At 33.5% G+C, this 20,759-nt stretch overlaps 1 protein-coding gene across 1 annotated transcript in view; it reads left to right on the forward strand.

Moving 5' to 3' along the window:
• The window catches only part of LOC145661731 (chymotrypsinogen B-like), a 199,268-nt gene that overhangs the window by 65,046 nt on the left and 113,463 nt on the right, over nt 1-20,759 (forward strand). The window contains exon 3 of the mRNA XM_081727066.1: nt 6,093-6,152. Coding sequence (XP_081583192.1) covers nt 6,093-6,152 — 60 coding nt within the window. The remainder of the gene's footprint in view (nt 1-6,092; nt 6,153-20,759) is intronic.

Here is a 20,759-nt window from a genome sequence, read left to right on the forward strand (position 1 = left end):
TTGAAGCTGTAGTACAAACACAAAATACATAAATACCTTAAGAAAAATATTGTCCATCGCTAGCCACCACTTTCGCCCATCTGTCAGGTAATGTACGGATTCCGTGGCGAAAGAAGTCCTCATCCTTGGAAGCGATCCAGTCAGAGACCCATGTTTCGATATCTTCTGAAGAAGTAAACCGCTGTCCAATCAAATCGTTGTTCATGCAATCGAACAAGTAGTAGTCCGAAGGAGCAACGTCTGGTGAATACGGCGGGTGGGGTAAAACTTCCCATCCGACATTTTCTAAAGAGGTTTTGACCGGTTTTGCGACATGTGGGCGAGCGTTATCATGTTGAACAATAAGTTTATCATGTCTGTTCTCCCATTCTGGTCGTGTTCTGGCCAGAGCTTGCTTCAAACGCATTAATTGTCGTCGATAACGTTCTCCATTCATAGTTTCACCCGGTTGCAGCAGCTCATAGTACACCACACCTTTCATATCCCATCATATGCACAGCATAACCTTTGCACAGTGAATATCTCGTTTTGGTTGTGATGGACCTGGTTCACCTGGTTTCACCCAGGCCTTTTTTCGTTTAGGATTCTCGTAATGGATCCACTTCTCATCACCCGTAATAATTCGATGCAGAAACCCCTTTCTGCTCTGTCGTTGAAGCAGCAATTCGCAAATGGTTTTTCGTCTTTCAACGTCTCTATTTTTCAATTCATGTGGAACCCAATGTGACATCTTTTGAATCATTCCCATGGCTTTCAAGCGTTTGGAGACTGTTGTTTGATCAACGCCTAATGCTGCTGCAAGTTGTTCCTGCGTTTGACACGAATCCTGCTCGAGCAATGCTGTCAATTCTTCGTCTTGAAATTTTTTTGGCTGTCCAGCTCGCTCTTGGTCTGCCAAGCCGAAATCACTACTTCTAAACCGTGCAAATCACTTCTCACACGTTCGCTCAGCTAGAGCATGGTCACCATACACTTCCACCAAAATACGATGACTTTCAGTCGCACTTTTCTGCATGTTAAAGTAATGCAGCAGGACACCCCGCAAAAACACTTTATCAGGCACAAATTGCGCCATGTTCACTTAACTACAAACTGGTGTTGTTGACGCTTTAATCCACTGCCCTATACTACGAACGATACGCGATGACAGGGGTTTGCAACACATGTGTGGATACACGGAACTGTGGGACGCTCCGTTCGTTGCGCCATCTCTTGTCCACCCGCACGAATTAATTCCTAGACCAAATATATATATATACGTCTCCTTCAATTTTAAATTTTAATATTTCTGTCAGTATGATTGTAATAAGCTTTTACAAACCTAAATAAATATACTTTATTGACATATCCGTGTTATTATTACACTTTTTACACAATATGTTAAAATTAACATATCAAAAATTTCAAAACATCTAAATTTCAAATATTAATAATAGGTTTAAATTATTCCTTCAAAGGAATTCGTGTATTTTATGTGAAAGGTCTGGCAAATGTTTGTTTCGTGTCCTCTACATCTTCAACATCCCTTCAGATGCATCCATACCTTTGGCAGTGTGATAAAACGTTTAAGCATAACTGCGTATTCTTAAACAGTAGTGTGAGCAGCAGCGAGAGGGAAAGTGAAGAATGTCTTAGAAATCAATGATCTTCGATGTTGCTTTCCACTATCCGACATAACACTTTACTAACTTGTATTCCCAGCACAATGTATTAGTCTTAGTGTCACTCTATCGGTTTGTCTATGCACATCTGATTTTCATGAATTCCACTTGAATAATCAGGGAGAATTCCACTTGAATTTACTCTCTTCCGAATGAATGATAAATAGTATAGGTAAAAAATTTGGATTAAAATGTCCTTTAAGAAAATAGTGTCCCACTGTAGAACTCTTTCATTTAGATTTGTCCTTAGTGACTTTATTTTTCTTTGAAAAAAAGCCTTGGGGTGTGAGCTGATAAGGGACAGCCAATGGTGAGTTTGTCCACTGTGATTTGTAGGAATGTCTAGCGAGATTTCTAAAATATGACAGCAATATATACCATATTTGAAGCCTATCGCTGATCTTCGTATATTTGATGTTCATGGTGGATGTTCAGTCAAAAAATGCAACAAAATTCTCTGCCAATGAAGGAAAGTTTATTATGTGGAAATAACTCTAAAAATTATATTAAAATATTTTCATGTTAAAAATGCAATAGTGAAATAAATGAAGCAGTAGGTGTTGGTAATGCTGCGAATAGGAATTAACAGTTACTAGAGAATTGTCAAAAATATTTGACTTTGAATAGTTACAGAAGGTCCCTTATTGCGTGTTTCAAATGATAAGCGACGTAGCCTTGAGTGGGCTTCACGTGGTGTCCAATTAGCTTTGAGCGGTGTTCACAATTCACGACAAGCAGTTCTGCACGCTGACTTCTCGCGCCACTGCGAATCTTGACAATACCAGAGGCGCTTATTAGAAATATTGTATTAGCACACCAACTGAAATGTACTCTTACAAAGTAGAGGAAGGAATTACGAAAACATACGTGAAAAATACATCTCTTTATGTCAACTGGTTGCCATGATGCAAAGGTTTAAAGGTTTCCATGTAATACAATTAGTAAAGCCAGCGTTGTCCCACGTCTAATTTCTAGTGGATTTTTCTTCAATTGGAAAATAGAGCTCAACTTTTATTACAGGATAATCAGAGGTGTGACCAGCAGGTTGTTCTAGGAGAACATTACTTTCAGGGGAGGAAAACTTTTCACACATTAAAAACAGAACAAATGAATTCTTTCAGAATATGAGAGCATTTTAACTCACCATACATACAATACAAATATATTATCACGATGCTACCTTATCAATAGACGGATCTTGACAGTACTGAAGTTTTGAAAACCGGATTGTAAGAAATGAATCAAAAAGCTATTCATAAGAAAACAAATGCTGATTACAGCAGCCAGTTTATCTGAATTTGTTAATGTGGGTTATAATAGTAAAAAAAAACTCGAAAAAATACCAACTCAGATATTATTAAGCAATAATATAGGAGTGTGTACATATGGTATGCGCTTAGTTAGGGAAATAAGAATATAAATCATATGATTAATTTTAGGTGTTTTCCTTAGGTACAGAAGCCGTATTGATCAGGTTTGATTTTTTTTAAAAATCAAAATTTTATCATAAACGTCCCTCAATTGTATTAACGATTAAATACGTTAAGTAAACATATAGCAGACGTACATTTTGGAGCTTAAAATAGTTCGAAAAGACAGGGTCTCCTTTTCTCCCATGCATTCTGCTTCATATTATAGCCAATATATATATATATATATATATATATATATATATATATATATATATATATGCCTAACATGGTAAGAACAAAGTCTAGAAGTTCGTAATATTGGTTTGAAATTTACTTCAAGATTGATTCTTTCTTATTCGTCAGAAGAAACGCAGTATATTTTCTGCTTCTTTTTCTTTCACGTTTCACTACCTTATTACATGATACTTTTATTTCCTCTTTTCTCCTCTAAAGGAGATTCAAAAGCATCAGGCGTCTGAATGGTGTCATAAATGATCGTAACCCAAAACAAACTCGAGCATATCGAGTTGCTTAAAAATCAGACGGATTGCCTTTTTGTGACAACTTCACCAAGCTTAAGAGTGTTATTTGTTATGAAAACTGATAAGAAAACAAAAGGGGTAGTTGTGTAGGAACGTAACTTCTCTTTTAGCATAAACATAACTCATCAGTGTTTCGTTTGCTTTCCTTCCTGGTAGTTCGTTTGTTCTGCAAAATTATAGCTGACAATGTCTTTAAGTAAACCAAGTACAAGTACGGAGTCTTCTTTTCTTTCTTTTTTTTTAAAGTGCTACGAAGTCAAGATCGAAGAATTATTTTTTGCGTTTACAATTTTTGGAACCCGTAATAGAGTTACAAACTCAGGTTTAAAAAAATGACGAAATATTAACTGACATAGACGATAGTGAAAGTAGTGCTGAAGACGGGTGTTTAGTATTTAAACTGGAAAAGTTAACAGGTAAGTAATTTGGTTGCTATATATACTTCTAGGATGCACAGTCAAAATTCTTGAGTTAGCTGAAATAGTATATTTTTATTGTGATTAATGTTGCCAATGTATGTTATAATCTCAACTGGAGGAAGAGCGAGAAGGGAAAGGGGAGTCCACAATCCGGAACAACGCCAAAATATCGCGCACCATTGGCTACTGCGCACCAAAAACTGAGGTATTGAAATAAGGCAAAATAACTACCACTTTAGCGTGTTACTTGTGTTTCAATTAAACACCAGCCACACCCACTCCAGAGCACATCAAAAATACCTCGTTACTGGCTGTAAGTATTTGCATTGCTTTTTATTGTTTGGTATGAGCAAAGCTTTGCGAAACAAATTTCGATTTATGGCAAGTAACTAATAATATTCTATGTTTTCTGTAATCGGCCATAATAATATTGTTGTAAAAATGTGAATCATCTGACAACAGTTAGACAGATAGCTGTGCTTCCATCTGTTTTCTTTATCTGTTATTGTTGTGTCTTAGCATATATAAACATAAGGATGGCAGAAATGTTGCCTATGTAACGGTTGGCAGACAACTCACAGGTTTACAATAATATTATTATGACCGATTACAGAAAGCAGAACATTATTCGTTTCTTGGCATACGTGCCAAAGATATTTTGCAAAATTTTGCTCATATTAAACAATTAATACCAATGCAAATTCTCTCAGGTAATAACTAGTTATTTATGATATGGTCGGGAGGCGATGTCTTGGTGCTGAATTAACACACAAGTAACACGCTAAAGTGGTAGTCATTTTGTGTTGTTTCAATTCCTCATTTTTTACAGTGTACCCGTGATGATTTACATCTGAAACACTCTATAGTGCAAAAATATCAACCATGAGTGAAAATAAGATGAGATGTACTAGAGCAATACAACTTTGAAACTTGTCAAATAAATATCTACATACTTAACTATAAATTGGTTGATAAAAATAAATATGAAATATATATGTAATATCAAAATAAATATGAGTTTTATGAGTAAATGTGTTGGAAGATTTATTTCGCTGATCACCAATTTAATCTTAGAAATATACTGATTACAACGTTAATACTTTGTATGCACATTTTAGAAACTGATACTCCCTATTAGAGTAATGGAATTGGTTTCACTGATTGGGTAGTCGGGAGTCTTACCTTTCATTACGATCCAAAAAACATAGGTTATACACTTTTCGAGTTATTTACATATGAGCCAGACTAGATAAATGAGCAGCACACTATTTCGCGTTATGCTGTCACAAATCGATAATCCGGCAGATGATATTTCTCTATTAATCCTGTGATCTTATGTTAGGAAATATATGAAAAAAATGTAATCAGCTTGAATTAAAAAAAACAAACCTGTTTTAGTGAACAATTCAACGTTTACGTAATCTGAACTATGGAAAGAGTTTAATGTTTAGAAAACACAATGTTAAAGAAGACGTATTTTAATATTGATCTACTTTTACATTTCAGCGCATTTTAGATCTTTATCATTGTTTTTCTATACCCAATTATTCGTTTCCGAAATGATTGTCACCATAGTTTATTTCCATGCGCTTCAAAGGTGCGGAAAATGGTATTTGTCCTTAAATATTTTTAATATATTACTGGTTGTATAACTAGAATGACTATGTTTAAATTCAGAATTGTCATCAAACTGTTTGTTTTACTTAGGTTTAACTTAAACATCAGTTTCCATTTTACATAACGTCATTATGTAATGCTGCTCTGTATTTTCGATTAATTCGCCTAAGATATAACACGCATTTTAAAAGTAAATCACATCAATATCAGTAGCTGCAAACAGCGCTTTACGACCAAAATATGTTAATAGCTTAATATTATTCATTTATATGGAACATATGTCTAATATTGAATAAATATAAATGGTTATAGTAGTAAGTATAGACCAATTAATTTTCAGCATGCTTCATTTATGACACTTAGTAGTACAGAATATGTATTTTTTGCATATATTCAGGAAATAATCCAATTTTATAGAAATATATTACCTTTTCTTTATAGCTTCATCTATTAAGGAGCGCAGTGGTAATCGTATATTCAATGGAGATTGTGCAGCATTAGGTAAGTTGCACAAAAAACTATTATTAATTAAAACTCTTACACGATTTCTATCGTTAAGGGAAATTCGGTTTCTAAGTAGTATTTAATTGACGAAGAAAAATGCAGACTTATTGGTTTGGAAGAAATGAAATTACATTGCATACTACTAGGCGTAATTAATTTATCATCAAGTTTCATATTCATAAACTTTGAATTGTAACAGAAATTAATGGATTTTTTAATATTTCTATATCTATTTGATTCTTAGTCTAATAATCACATAAACTTAAATACTACATAAGGATTACTGAATCTAGATCAGTTAAGAACGTAACCTCTTTTATTATATTGTCATATAAAATATTTAATATTCAAGGTTGCGTTTGTTTGTATGATCATTCCGAAATATAATATAATATCGCGCTTTATTCTACAATAGGCCTATCCTATTAAGAGCCGTGTTCTTGATCAAACTGTCAGATGAATGACAATTCTGACATAAACTAAATGTGAAATCCAATACTTTAGCATTGAGTGCACTCATAACTACTTTTGCGAATTATCTTTATGTGATTCAAGAAATAATTTCTGGAAATAAATTTCTTACGAAAATTATATATTTATAATGGTGTATATATTGTCAGCTAAATTTGCTAATCTTCATATTGTTTCCATCTCTCATTGCATTGGGAAGGATAAAATACTTAAATCCAGTATTATTTAACTACGTTATCCTATGTAATACGGTGTTACAGTTCAGTTGTTGAAGTATTATCATAAGTCCCTGGTATAATACATTTGGGTATACATTTCTTCGTCACAAAAGTAGGATCATACTGATTCCTGTGTATGGTTATAAGTTGAAATTGTGTATTAGCTGAAATAGGTATAAATTAATCCTTAGCCTTTGAGATGAAAGATCATTTCCATTGTTACTTTCAGCACAACAAACATGCTTTCCGGAATCGTATCCTGTGCCCTGGTATCATAATCAGAATAGGAGACGTTTTACACGTGTCCAGTAAAAATTGTATCAGTCGTAGTATTCGGAAAACTTATTTTTCTTCATGATCTCCAGTATTATTGAAGGTAGATGAGAGATGATGGATAAACACAGCACGGCATCATGTAGTTTTTCCTGTGAATGGTACGCTAAAAGGAGATTTTCTAGTTTTGGCAACTTTTGTAAGGAAAAGTCATTTAATAGTTTGGATTTCCAAGAAAAAATTGAAAATAAAAATATTTATAATGACGTAGGAGGAAAGTAATGACTTGAGAAGAAAGTTAAAGCGCAAGACTCGTTGCTTGACGAACGTAACTTATACAGTATGGTTAATTTTTCTGACCAAATACATAAATTCTTAATGGAAAAATATATCAAATACCTATCTTAAGAAATTTATTTATTGGGTCATTCAAAATTCGTAAACATATCGGTTGTTGCTTAAACTGACCCTCGTTATCATTTGATCTTGCCATGTTATACATTTCACACTAATTTTAGTTAGGGAGTCTATGTTTACAGTGCTTTGAGCTTTTATTTATTCATCCTTTATTCAATATCGGCACTCACTGAATAGAATTTTCAGAGTTCAGACACCGTGTGCAATGGTTTTATTGGTATTCTCCCGTTTTCTCTCGCCTTCATCATAGCACATTTTTCTTAGAGTGGTAGAGTAACTTTTCCTATAGTACACATTTCGCAGTTTAGACATGGGTACATTTTAAGAAAACACTTGTTTAAGTGCAATTCATCCTAAAGTCATGAAAAAGCATTATGTAGTATAAATTGATAACAAAATCAGATCTAGTAAAAAGTAAAATTTTACACTTGTAGGATTATTATAAAACACAGTCAAATGTAAATTCGCTTCACAATTAGGTTTGTAAAATAATCAATTATTAGAAGGTTCTTTAGATATTTTCTGCAATAGAAGTATCTTATGGAACTTGAAGTTTTGTGTCTCTGTAATATTTGTTAATTCTATTGACTATATCAATGTCAACAAATTATGTAGAATTTCCTTTAATATCTTTGGGCAATGGAATCTAAATATCACACACACACGCACATATATATATATATATATATATATATATATATATATATATATATATATATATAGTACTTAGAGTAAAATATTTTTTTTTTTGCAAAGAGTGTTAAGAAACATGCTTACTAAATTATAATCTACTATGTATGACTTGAGTGATAAGTACTTGGTATTAAAACTCCAATAGTTAACTAGATAGTAAATTGTGTAAGAAAGCTATCATTAAGAGTTAAGTAATGCTGAATTAAAATTATTACGAAATGTGTGTCTGAAAATTAGTTATATAATTAAAAAATTAAGGAAAATAATCAATTGTTAATATACTGTATATTACAGAAACTTTAGATATTTACCTACAATTTGTTATCGAGTGGACGATTAGTACTGCTGCAAATGTTAATTCATGTAATAGTACCTGAATGTTATTAACTCCAATTCTAAACACCGAATATATAACATAATTATAACACAGTATTATCCACCTTATTCCATGAAAGTACGTAATCAGCATTTTTCTTGAGAAATTACGTTATTACACTTGATTGGCATCATTGAAGAAAATTTGACTAATCTAGGGCCCCAGCTTCTAGTAGAGTATGCACATGGCTGTGGTTTATTTATCAATAATTGAGTGAATATGGTTATGATTTGATTGAAAGAACTACAGTCAGGATATACATTACTGTGGATAGATAAGAATCTTCATTTTAAAAGCAATTGAAGTCAAAGGCTGCAACCACCACATTATTGTACATGTTTTCAAGTGGACGAATGCATTTGGTATATTTATCCTACAACTTGCGAGTTTCCTCTAATTAAATATCCTGCGACTCGTGATGTAGCCACTTTTTTGAAGCATAGTTGTTTCTTTAATAGTAACCATGTATCTGACATTGGAAAATAAGTATTTTTCTTTGGGCCCTAGATTATGGAAATATGGTGGTTTCATTAACATTGTAAAGTCTAAGTAAGTAAATTTCGCTACTGATTTGCCTGCTGCTTTGTGATGCATTGAAATTTAAGATGACACATGTAAAGAACTTTCTCTGACGTTTATCTTCAATGTTATCTTTCAACTTCAGCAACATAAATTGTACAGGTTGCAATTAAGTTTGAACATTGTTGGAAGTAGTTCGCTAACAAAACTTATTTTTCACATAAAAACACTGATAGCAGTATGGTCTTCACTTGACTCACTCTTTCCTGATATGGTACGATACGCCAGGTGGTTCGAATTAATAGATCATATTAAATTTGTATGGTTAACCTTGTCTCAGTCTATGATAAAAGGACACATAAAAAAGCAGACGGAAGCAACTTTTTATAATGTGGCTGTACTGTCGAATTATGCTTGGAACCTTTAACTAGGACGAGACTGTAATTAAGATTAGAGCCACAGTGTCCAGTAAGATTATCTTCTAATGCAATTCATTTTTTTTTCTACTTGAAAAGAACATTGATACAACGATATAATCATTGAAATTTTTAAGATTAACCGCTAAATTTAATAAACTGTGAAAAGTAAAGAAAATGTCTGTAGATTTGTATCTTTATGTAAATTTGGAATATCCATATTACTTCCCGTATGTGTAAGGTAATGGAAAAATTCAAAGTTTAACAGTTTTATGAATGAATTATGTGATGTGATGTGATTTTATTGTAACGGATGATCTTATGTGCAGATGCATAATGACATTGATTATTTGAACATGCGAACCTTGTGTGTCTTTTCTTTAATTTCAATAGAAAAGTGGCCCGTTCCCAAATTTAGAAACTGTAAGAAAGTAAGCAATGGTAACTGCTTTATAGCAATTGAGTATAAACGTTCGTAATATGCATGTTTTTGATGGATTCCTTGGTGAAATTGTTGCTAAAATTTAAATTAATCGAATTATAACGATGAATAACCTTATTACACCATATATTATATGATTGAGTACAGGGTATCCTATAAGCGGCCGATGAAAGTTTATAGATTTGAAATATAGTTTAATGATGCAGATTCTATATTAAAATTTCGGGTGTTAAAGGCTATACTTGGAAAGAAATTAGGATCATAGTAGATAATTATTCGAATCTCTTAATTTGTAAAGAACAATTTGACACTTTCTGGTTCAGTAGAAATACATAGACTATGGGTACTAATGAAATGTTATTTTTTTGTACTAATTGATTGGTTGAGAATGTTCCAATTTATAATTTTTTTAACGTCTTTCAGATTTGAAAAATTTGAACTCACATTTTTTTCTAAATTTTAGTTTGTAGGAAGGTAAGCAAGAAAGTTCTGTCTCTTTTACACCTTCCACTCTAAAACATCGATATGCCAACTAAAACATACCTTGAAGATAATAAGTATTCCCTATCAGCCTTGATGGCCTTCTGCCAACGTTCAGCAATTCCATGCATTCCATCGCAGTAGAAATTGGTGGGACGTGAAGCTACAAGTAAATTTTGTGTCTCTACTAGGAATTTGAACAGACATGCTCTAAGTTAATATTGCAAGAAATAGAAGAGGTGATAATCTCATGGTGTAATGTCCGGGATGTATAGCGAATTCAATATTGTTTCCCAGTCACGGGTCATCCTAGCCACGTGGAGCTTAGCGTTATCCTGTAACAGGAGGACCCGCTTGCGATTCAGAAGTTCTGACAAATGAGTTTTGACTGTTTCTTAAACATGGCTGAACTGTTAACAGTAAACAGTTGAATTTATGCTCTCACCAGCTGGTAGCAATTTCCGATGCACGATGTCGCGAACATTCCAACAAATACACAGGAGGATCGTCTTCTGACACAGTGCTATTTTTGGCTGTTTTGGGACCAGTTCATAAAATGATAACTAATGATGTCTGCGAAGTGCAGCTTCGTACAGGACCCAATTCTTATCACAAGTAAAGAATCTCTCCAGAAATGTCTCCTTCTTCAGACGAGACAGCAAAAATCACAGTTGCTCAAATTGCCTTGTGGCCCGGCGTCAAATCATGTGGGACCGATCGATTAAACATTTAGTGTTTCCCAAGTTGATGGAGGTGCTGCCGAATGGTTACCACACTCAAACTGAATTGTAGTCCAATTCCGTCACACGTGTAACCACTGTCTGCCTCAATTCCAACGTTAAGATCTTAATTTTGTACATGTATTGGTCTACCGGCAGACTGGTGTGTCTTCGAGTGTTTCGTCACTGTTCTTAAACTTTACAAATCAGCAATGCACTCTCAACGCAGTCATGACAAACTCTCCATAGACCTGGCATATCTTCCGCCCCACTAGAGCGACGTTTGAAACCCGTTTGAACTCGTACAGCATACACGCACTTATAACGCTCTGTGGAGGTCTCATATTCATTCTGTCCTTACTCACATTCACGGTTTAACTGAACTGCCACAGCCAGGTATTTTAGTGGATATACCAAAAACAACAATTGATGTTCGTCTTATCTCCATTCAGATTCAAAACACAGTTTGAGGACCAATTAAAGACTTGCCTATACAGAAAGCGAATTTCTAGGTTACCTTTATATTTTAATCCCAAAACTTATTTACAATAGTTGAGCACGCTTTTAAACAATAATTAACAGTACTAAATGCAAATTTAACTTTTAAATGTTTAAAACATATTTTTTATTATTTTCATCACTAATTTGCAATTACACTTCATCATCTTTTTGAAATTTTGCCTTATTTTCTTTAAAATAGATATATTAAATGTTTTAAATAGAATATTTTCTTTAGTTTTCTAAGGCAGTTTAGAAAATTTATCTTAAAATACTTTCTTTTAATGATCTGTCTAACGCGTATGACAATATATATCGCTAAAACTCCAAGACATATTTTTAAGTTACTTGGCTATCGTTACATTTACGTAATTGCAAATAATGTGTATCCAAGCTTCGATAAATAATAAAAAATGTTTTCTTCAACACTCAGCAGACATTTTCAAAGAGTAAGGTTTCAAAAATATGTTTATTTTGCATCCTCATTCGACAAGAAAGTTACATCTACTCCAATGAACTAGTAAGTTTATTCCTCTCAGTTTTTTAACTGATACATAATACTGCGAGTACATGCAAAACATATTCTTGCATTCAATCACCAGTTCAAGTTCATTGTTTGTGTATAATAATCTAAGTTGCCATATCCGTTTGCCATATAAATATCAATAATATTATCAACTACAGAAAACGATGTTTTCTATCCCTCAATGTCCCATTCTAAGTCAAACATTAAAGTTTTGGTTCATTCTTATTCCATGTTTAAACAATGTAGCAGTTATACCCCGAAGCATGTCTCCGTTTTCAATGTATTCACTGAATGTTAGTTTTCAAAGACAAATTCTTCACAATCTTTAACATTGACAGTCCAAATTTCTCGATCTAGATAGCTCTTGCTTCAATAGTTTCATCACTTCGAGGTTTTATTTCTTGAATGTTAGCAATATTATGGTTACAAACAAAATACCGTGGTTACCATTCGATCGCAATATTTATCTTGTCATGCGAACGTATAAACGAACGTTGCGAATGAAGAGAGAAATAACCCAACTATATATAATTTTCAACACTACAATATGATAACATTTCATCGAATTGTGTACCAAGTCCGGTTTTACGCCTATTTTTAATTAATGTTCTGTGAAATAAATAAACGGATCTGGTGTTTAGGAAGATTCCAAAGAAGACATGTTGCGACCCTGGTGCAGCCCCGGCTACAAGTACCAAGATATAATATACTACCTTTGAAACTACTGATTTTCACACGTATTACGTGTGCCAATTTCATTCTAATATCTGCAATATTTATGATGGATTTTTTTCTGAATCCTGCTTGCATATACCACATTTCGTATAGGGATATATATATATATATATATATATATATATATATATATATATATATATATATATATATATATATATATATATATATATATATATATATATATATATATATATATACTTAAAGAGCGGAAAAGGCATTTTATTACAGCGTTAGACCCTTGACATGTGACAAAACTCACTGAAGCAAATTTGTTCTATTGTATGATAATTTAGTGTATGTGTACGTGGCGCAGCGTTTTTCTAACTGAATTTTAACGGGTTAATAAACAATTTAAACCATATAAAGTGCAAGTCACAAAAAATGACTTACATGGATATTACAAATGGCTTCTCTTTGTTTATTGCCTGTATTGTAGTTCTTTAACACAAAAATGAGCAAGCACAGATTTCTACCAGTGGCCTTGATATCGTTTCATCGTCGCAGATATAACTTGGTGTAAATGTTTCCCATGTTCACCGCTTACTTCTCCTTAGTTCACGTTGACGAAATCTATATAGGGGTACAATATATGCATTTTAGTTACATATTGCACCCCTTTGATTGTATGTAGATATTAGGTACTTAACCAGTTCATTTTAGTTCAGAGACAACGCGTTTCCCAAAGAACTCGTTACCACGTTTTGGAAAGAACACAAGGCAATTTTCTGCCTATCTTGTAACACTGCATGAAATTCAGGATCAATGAGAAGTTCTCGAATTGGAGGGCCATTAAATATTGCCAATAAGTACTGATTTTAGTTTCAGTAATTTGTGGACGTTTTCACAGAATATATGTGCATGCATCTGCTGAAGAAGGAAGTAAAACTTTACTAGAATGCATCAACGGAATATTGAACGTTCTTTACTTCTAGCTTCAAAGATTTGCGGATTGGCTTGCCTTTTTTACATAGTGGAAAGCTTTATCACGGCTTTCCCATTTTCATAAGGACCAGTTTCCGTCCAAGCTACAAACCAAGAAATATTTCTAGCATTTTGAATTCGCAACAAGCATTAAATTTACATTCGTTATACTTTCTTGGATTTCACTAGTATTTCTATGTTAACACATGTTTCCTTTCGGTGCAGTGCATAACGGATTGGGACTGATGACAATACATTTCCATTGTACACTAACATACCTTTCAAACTTACTTTTGATTCATCTTTGAACAGTCACAATTCATCGAAATTATGTTTTATCTTAAGTATACTCCTGAGTTACATGTTTACGACACACTATGACATTTTGCACTGGAAAGTACTCTTCTACTGGCTTCTGACATTTCCGATACATGGACACTTTAGCTTCTTCAGAAAGAGCTCCCTACTCATTGAGTCTGAATGCCAGTACTTCCCCTTCACATTTTGACAATCCCAAGTCCTTTACAAGATCACTTAATTCATGATGAGTGATCATATACCTAAAAGTAGATGATATATTTGTTGTGAAGTCAAGATCGGTGAATGACGAGGAGTCTGCAACACGATTAAACAACCCTGGTTTGATTTTGTCTGCCTTTTGGTCTTTGTTCGGATGAAACATTGGAGTAGGACACGGAAGGTTGTGGAAATTTTAGTTCTTGTGAATGTGCCACAGGACGAATAGCTGACGGAATATTGGGATACGTTTTGGTCGTCTTTTTTGATGCATTTTTTTGAAGGAGCCATCCAAAAATATAAGCTTAAAGTGTGATCTGTTCGATTTATCCATATCATTTGAACTGCAAACAACATGCGTGTCCTTTATCATGTAGCCAGTCCTACAAGTTTGTAGAAAAAAGTTTTACAACATATATGTGTGGTGCCTACTTCTTGCGCATATTCCCCACTTTACGGAAAAAGTACAAATGATAGTCTTCCTTTGTGATACTTTAGAAATTTCGCTTTCAATTGGCAAGAGTCATTTCGTAGGAAACGTAACAAAAATAGTTCACGTTCTTAAGATATTTACGCGAAATATTTTCTGGTTAAGAGTTCAATAAAAATTAAAATAAATAATACTACGATGTAACATAGAATATCACCACGACCACCTCCGGCAATTCTATTATCAAGACTCAATTTGTGGTACAGGTCCTTTATCATCTTGGAATTTATTATTTTCATTGACAATCTCACTTTTTTAAAAATAAAACAATTTGTTCTACATAATTAACGTATTTACGGAAAATATTCTGAACAGTACAGTCATAGAACGATAAAAAATTAATAATAACAGGTCCCTAACACACACTCATTCTAATATCTAAACTTTACACGTACAGAATGACAAATTTTAACTACCAAACAACCTCACACGACACGTTTTCTCTGTAAAACTATGTGAAACTAAACTGTGATGTGGTTGCTATTTCTTTGTGAATGATGAATAATAAGCGATAAGGATAGCAATAAACCTAACCGCAAAGGAATGAAAGTTTATTGAAATAAACAGATTGCTCATTTTTCCACGAACCTTTGATTTGGGCGTTGGAGTACACCTGGTTATATCTTATTTTTTGGAACCCAAACCAATCTTCAGAAACTAATTTCATATTCGTATTCAGCACCCTAAAATTAGTTAGAACTGGTTACTTTTGTATCTGAAGCACTTTCGATTTTGACCAGTGTAATAAGCCAATCAGAGATCATTTTAAATTTAGACTATGATTTCTCGCTAAAATTCAAAGCGTAAAGTTTCTATTGGCACATATCAATCGTTTTTAACAACAAAATATCGTCACATATCCTTAATTGTATCCACAACGACATTAGACTATGTGTCATAAAGACAATAGTAGTGTTCTAACGTTTAAGCTAACAGTTGTAAAAAATCGAAGATTGATAGAAATTTTTCGAACTAGATATTTACACAAAACATTTGAAAAATACTCTTAAGAAATCATTTAAATATGATGACCTAATAATTTAGCATCAAGGTTAATTTTATTTTAATGACAGACTGCGAGTTGATACTAAACTTTAAAGACTTAAATTCTTTTTATGTATACGTATCGACTTTAATAGTTACTAATAGAATAGGAAGTCGTACCTTAATACAATAATGGACTTGGACTCTGAGCCTTAGCTTCAAATCTAAGGTTCAAAGCGTGCAATTTTTCATGTATATGAGTAGATAAAAGTAATTACCTATAAAGTTTTTAAAACCCTAAATTTAGAGTTATCGGTAGGAGTAAACTATCAGCTTTAACAGAAGATAGATTTCCATGACTGGCATTAATCTATGACCAAAATCATTCACAGGATCATGTGATGTAATAAGGTGACCAACATGTACTAGCATAATTTACAAATATATAACTCAAGTCAGATAGTAGAATTATCAATCTTTTCCCAAATTATAAATTTGAGGGATGACGAATGCCCCAATTTTAAGAAGATACCAAGATTCATAAGATTCTCTTCAGCTTCTCATGTTCATTTATCCAGATCAAACCCAGCATTATTAATACTTAGATTGACGATTTGCCCACTCCATGAGCTACCACTCTGTTTTACTAGGACGACGAGCAGCCCACCAAGTGAGCAGAAAGAGATCTTGGTGTTCAGGCCGAGCTGCCCTCCGTGTTAGTGCACAGATACCTAGTTTCTTATGGTAGTTTCATTTAGACGGCCTGGTAGTGTAATAAGCCCAACCGGCCTGGGGAAACATTGGTTTATAAGAAAAAATCACATTCAAATTGAAGAGTATGTATATTTTGCTCTTGTTACAGATATAAGACATCGGTATGCCATATTACTGCTGGTTTCCTTTCACAATGAATGATAATTCCTTGAAAATTTTATGTAATAAAGGCACATATAGTGTGATGTATGTATGTCCTCGATAACAATTTTCTTTGGCAGCATCCCGGTATATCTTATTTACCTTTATAAAACCAGTAATATACTATATGTGTCATTGGTTTCATAAGGGCTCTATAATATTTTGAGGTGCTGGTAGGGAAAGTTTTGTAATATATTCTTGCAAATTGTATATCAAACACTTTTTATTTCTAAGCTGGTGAAATAGTACTTTTCCACAAAACCCTAAAACCAAAATATAAAATTGACTAAAACAAGGCAATTTATAAAACCAGAAAAACGCGACAATAGTAATCCCTGGAACGCACAAAAAGTTTCATTGTGTTTCATTTGTGCAGTATATTGACGTACTGCCCCAGTTTACAAATGAGCATTGAAACAGTGAAGACACATTAAAGCTTTACCAGGACATGTACGACAGAAATTAACAACCTGCTTTTGATGGTTACGGGCGAAAGTTTCTCATGTCCTTGTAACTATCTCTTATAGCACAAAGTGCAAGCTCGTAGATTTTTCATGCTTTTACCTTCAATTTTTCCCATGATGTGCAACGCGCGAGGTGTGGAGGGCACGTCAGCATCCGCTGCTACCAATTTTTCCACCAGTACCTCCGGAAACTTTGTGATATACATCTTGTTAGTTAAGCTGCTGTACAGAATAAAAGCATTGACAACTGCAGTTCCAAGTAGTATTTCAAATGCGACTTTCCTCTACCACTTGACACCTTTGCGTACTGGAGAAATGTATGACGAGAGTTGGTCAGAATAATCTATCCCCAATTTACTGGAGTTGTATTCTGCGACGTCTTGAGGTTTCAATTTTTCTGATTTCTAGAAGATGAAATCTCCACCTGTCCACTAAATCCTCTGTTGTTATCAACAGAGCATCTTTGACATCTTTCATTGCAGAACAAGTACACCGTGGTTGTCTTCTTTTGCTGCCATCTATCCTTTCTTCAAGACAGCAGATTTCACCTCTGAATAGAGATGCAAAAAAGCCGGCTTTTTTGAATCGATGGTTTTTTTCACATAAAAAGCCGGCTTTTTAGGGAAAAAAACGAGAATTTTGGAAATTTTGGCTTTTTTCATTTTCATGATTTTTCCATCTAAATAGCTTTCTTATAGTATATTCTATAGTTACATAAGAATTTCATGACCTGAATGCCATATTTAGCTCTAAAATTCACCATCAAGATGGATGGAGCACGTGTTTTACGAATTAAAGCTAACATGAAGAATGTAGTATTTGAGGGCAATTTTAGAGGCTATTTAACTTTATTTTAACTTTTGAGTTATCGACATTTTTTTCTTCTCGGGATCATTTCAGTTTGTCATCCATGTTTCATTTCTAAGAGCTTAGAACTCTAGCTTCTAGCGCAAAAGTTAAACTTACGTTTCTCTATATATCCGTCAAAGCGTACTTCTACATTTCTGTTATGCTGTAGCTGTGCAACGATTTAGCAATAATTTTCCGGATACAACCTTGAATACTAATTTATACAAATAATCAGTAGCGGATTTAGAAAAGTAATTTGGGAGGGGTTTCTCTGATTGTTTCGTTTTCTAAAATGTCCTAATTTTATTTGGGAGGAGCTTGAAGTTTATGAGTACAAGCGTAACTAATATTTCGTTTCGTTTATATATTATCAATAAACTTCCGGTCACAACCTTGAAGATCATTTTATACTGAGAATCAGTGGCGGATTTAGAAAAGTATTTTGGGAGTTTTTTTCTTACTAATGTTTAGTTTTTCTAAACATTCGTAATTAGGGATGACTAATAGATATTTCGTTTGTTTTAGACATTCCGTAATTTTGGAGAACAGGCTTCAGTCCGAAAGACCGCCCCCCTAACCTTCGCAAAATCGTCACTGCTGGTAATTAGTAATAACGATTTTAAAACAATAAAGAATGAAGTCGGTCAACTCACAGTACATGCACTATTTCTACTTCACAGATGGAATGAAGAAAAGCTTTGTCAGAATGGTCGAATGCTGAGTTGAATCACGGATTTCCCGATAGAAGCGCAAAAGCTCCACTCGGTCATGTTTGTTGTGCAGTTGTATTTATCTTTACTTAAATATATTCCATAGTCTTTTTTTTTGTGGTGGTGGGGTGGGGAGAGTTCCATAATGATATGAAGGGTATGAGCCAAGAACATGGTAACTAACAAATTTTCAATTGCTGAGTTATGCAGCACCAGATAGACAGCAACGCATTCCCCTTAGTTTAATTATTCATGTATAGTCTTATGTGAAAAATCAGCTTTCCGACTTTCAAAATTGATTGTGCAGCATAAAATCTCTAATTTCTTAAAATAATAAAATTGTGGGTTACCATGTTCTTGCCTCACACCGTTCATATGTTGAATCCCTCTTGTTAAAAATTCAGAAACCTTGAGGACTGAGTAAACCGTGATGGTGGTTATATAAAACTCTAGAATTTCAAGAATATACAAAACCAAAAGCTCTAGATGTGCAGCCTTTAAGTGTATCATATAAATCTAAGTATTTTTCTTATGTTTTATTTTAATTTTATTTTGTTCCAAAAAGAGGGTATGGAATATTTTGAAAAATACTACATAGAATTTTGCTAGTTATTTGTGTATTTTTTAAAAGAAGTATTTACTTTTAGGATTGGCTGGTTTACACCAGCTGTTTTTTCTTTTTTTAAATAAACAACTGGTTTAAACCAAAAAATAAATAAAAAGAACGAAAAATGCGAATCGTGTGAACTTCATGCTGACGTTTCCGAACATCAAACCATCTGCATTAGATTTATTTCCTTTTCACCTTTTAATCAAGGTGTCCCATGTTCAATTCTCGGTCGAACCACAACCCATCTTTCATACGTAAACAAAGTAGCGATTCGGATGTAAGCGAAAGTATTCTCCTTGATAACCTCGGTATTACGTAATGATGTTACGCCTGAACATACGGAACGAAACCAAATTGTATATTTCTGAATGCTTGTTGTTTTATAAAGAAGCCAAGGTTGCTTAAATATATTGATAGAAATTGGCAAAATTTATCGATTGCCTACGTAGCTTCCAACATTAGCTTGGATTGGACTTTCAATGATATGTACGTACTAAATTTGTAATTTAAAACCTCAGTTTTAGTATACTGATTATGAATTTGACCTTTAAATTTTACATGCAAAGCAATAACAGGATTTTTCCCTTATTGTTTTACATTTAGAGTAATGATGGGATTTTCCCGATGGCTAGGACAGGAGTTTCCCAATTTAAGAAATTTACTGACCGGACTCTTTTAAGCCTATGTGACCTCTTCTAGCATAACCCCGTTGTTGCATAATAACACCAAGGCGAAACAAACTTATTTCTGTCAATATGTAATATAAATACATAAAGCAAAATATCTAAATCAAAAAACCTGGTTTAAACCCCAAAAAAGCCTGGTTTAAACTGCCCCCCCCCCAAAACGGGTTTTTTGGCATTTTCAGAAACAACCATGGTTCTTGCCAACCCTGCTTACTTTTGTATGTAAGAGGTTAAAAAAATCTTTTTATATAAATTGGTTAATCCTTTGGAATTCATAATGTAAATATGTTGAGAAGTAAAACTGTGTGAAATATCTTTTCGAAATTCATGGTTTATTTTCGAAGTTTTCTATTATTATCGGCATCAACCACTAATTAAATTACTTTTTGTGTTATAGAGAAGCAAAACAAAATCTGGTTTATCAATTTAAAGCAGAATTTTGAAAAAAAGCCCAAAATTTCCCAAGCAAAAAAGCGAAGCAGAAAAAACCGAGTTTTTTTTTTCCAAAAAAGCCGTTTTTTTCCGAGTCCTTGCATCTCTACCTCTGAAGGTAGTCCTTTCCTGTTGAACCGTAAAGTGATAAGAAGATTCGTTTTTCGAGCCAGGAGAGAATGTGCTAACGTTACGGAGTTGAAGAAATTATCAGCTACTACCGTGCGGCCACAGTCAAGCA

This window comes from Thermobia domestica, chromosome 10 (genome assembly GCF_964235325.1).
Source record: "Thermobia domestica chromosome 10, izTheDome1.hap1.1, whole genome shotgun sequence".
Classification (NCBI taxonomy): domain Eukaryota; kingdom Metazoa; phylum Arthropoda; class Insecta; order Zygentoma; family Lepismatidae; genus Thermobia; species Thermobia domestica.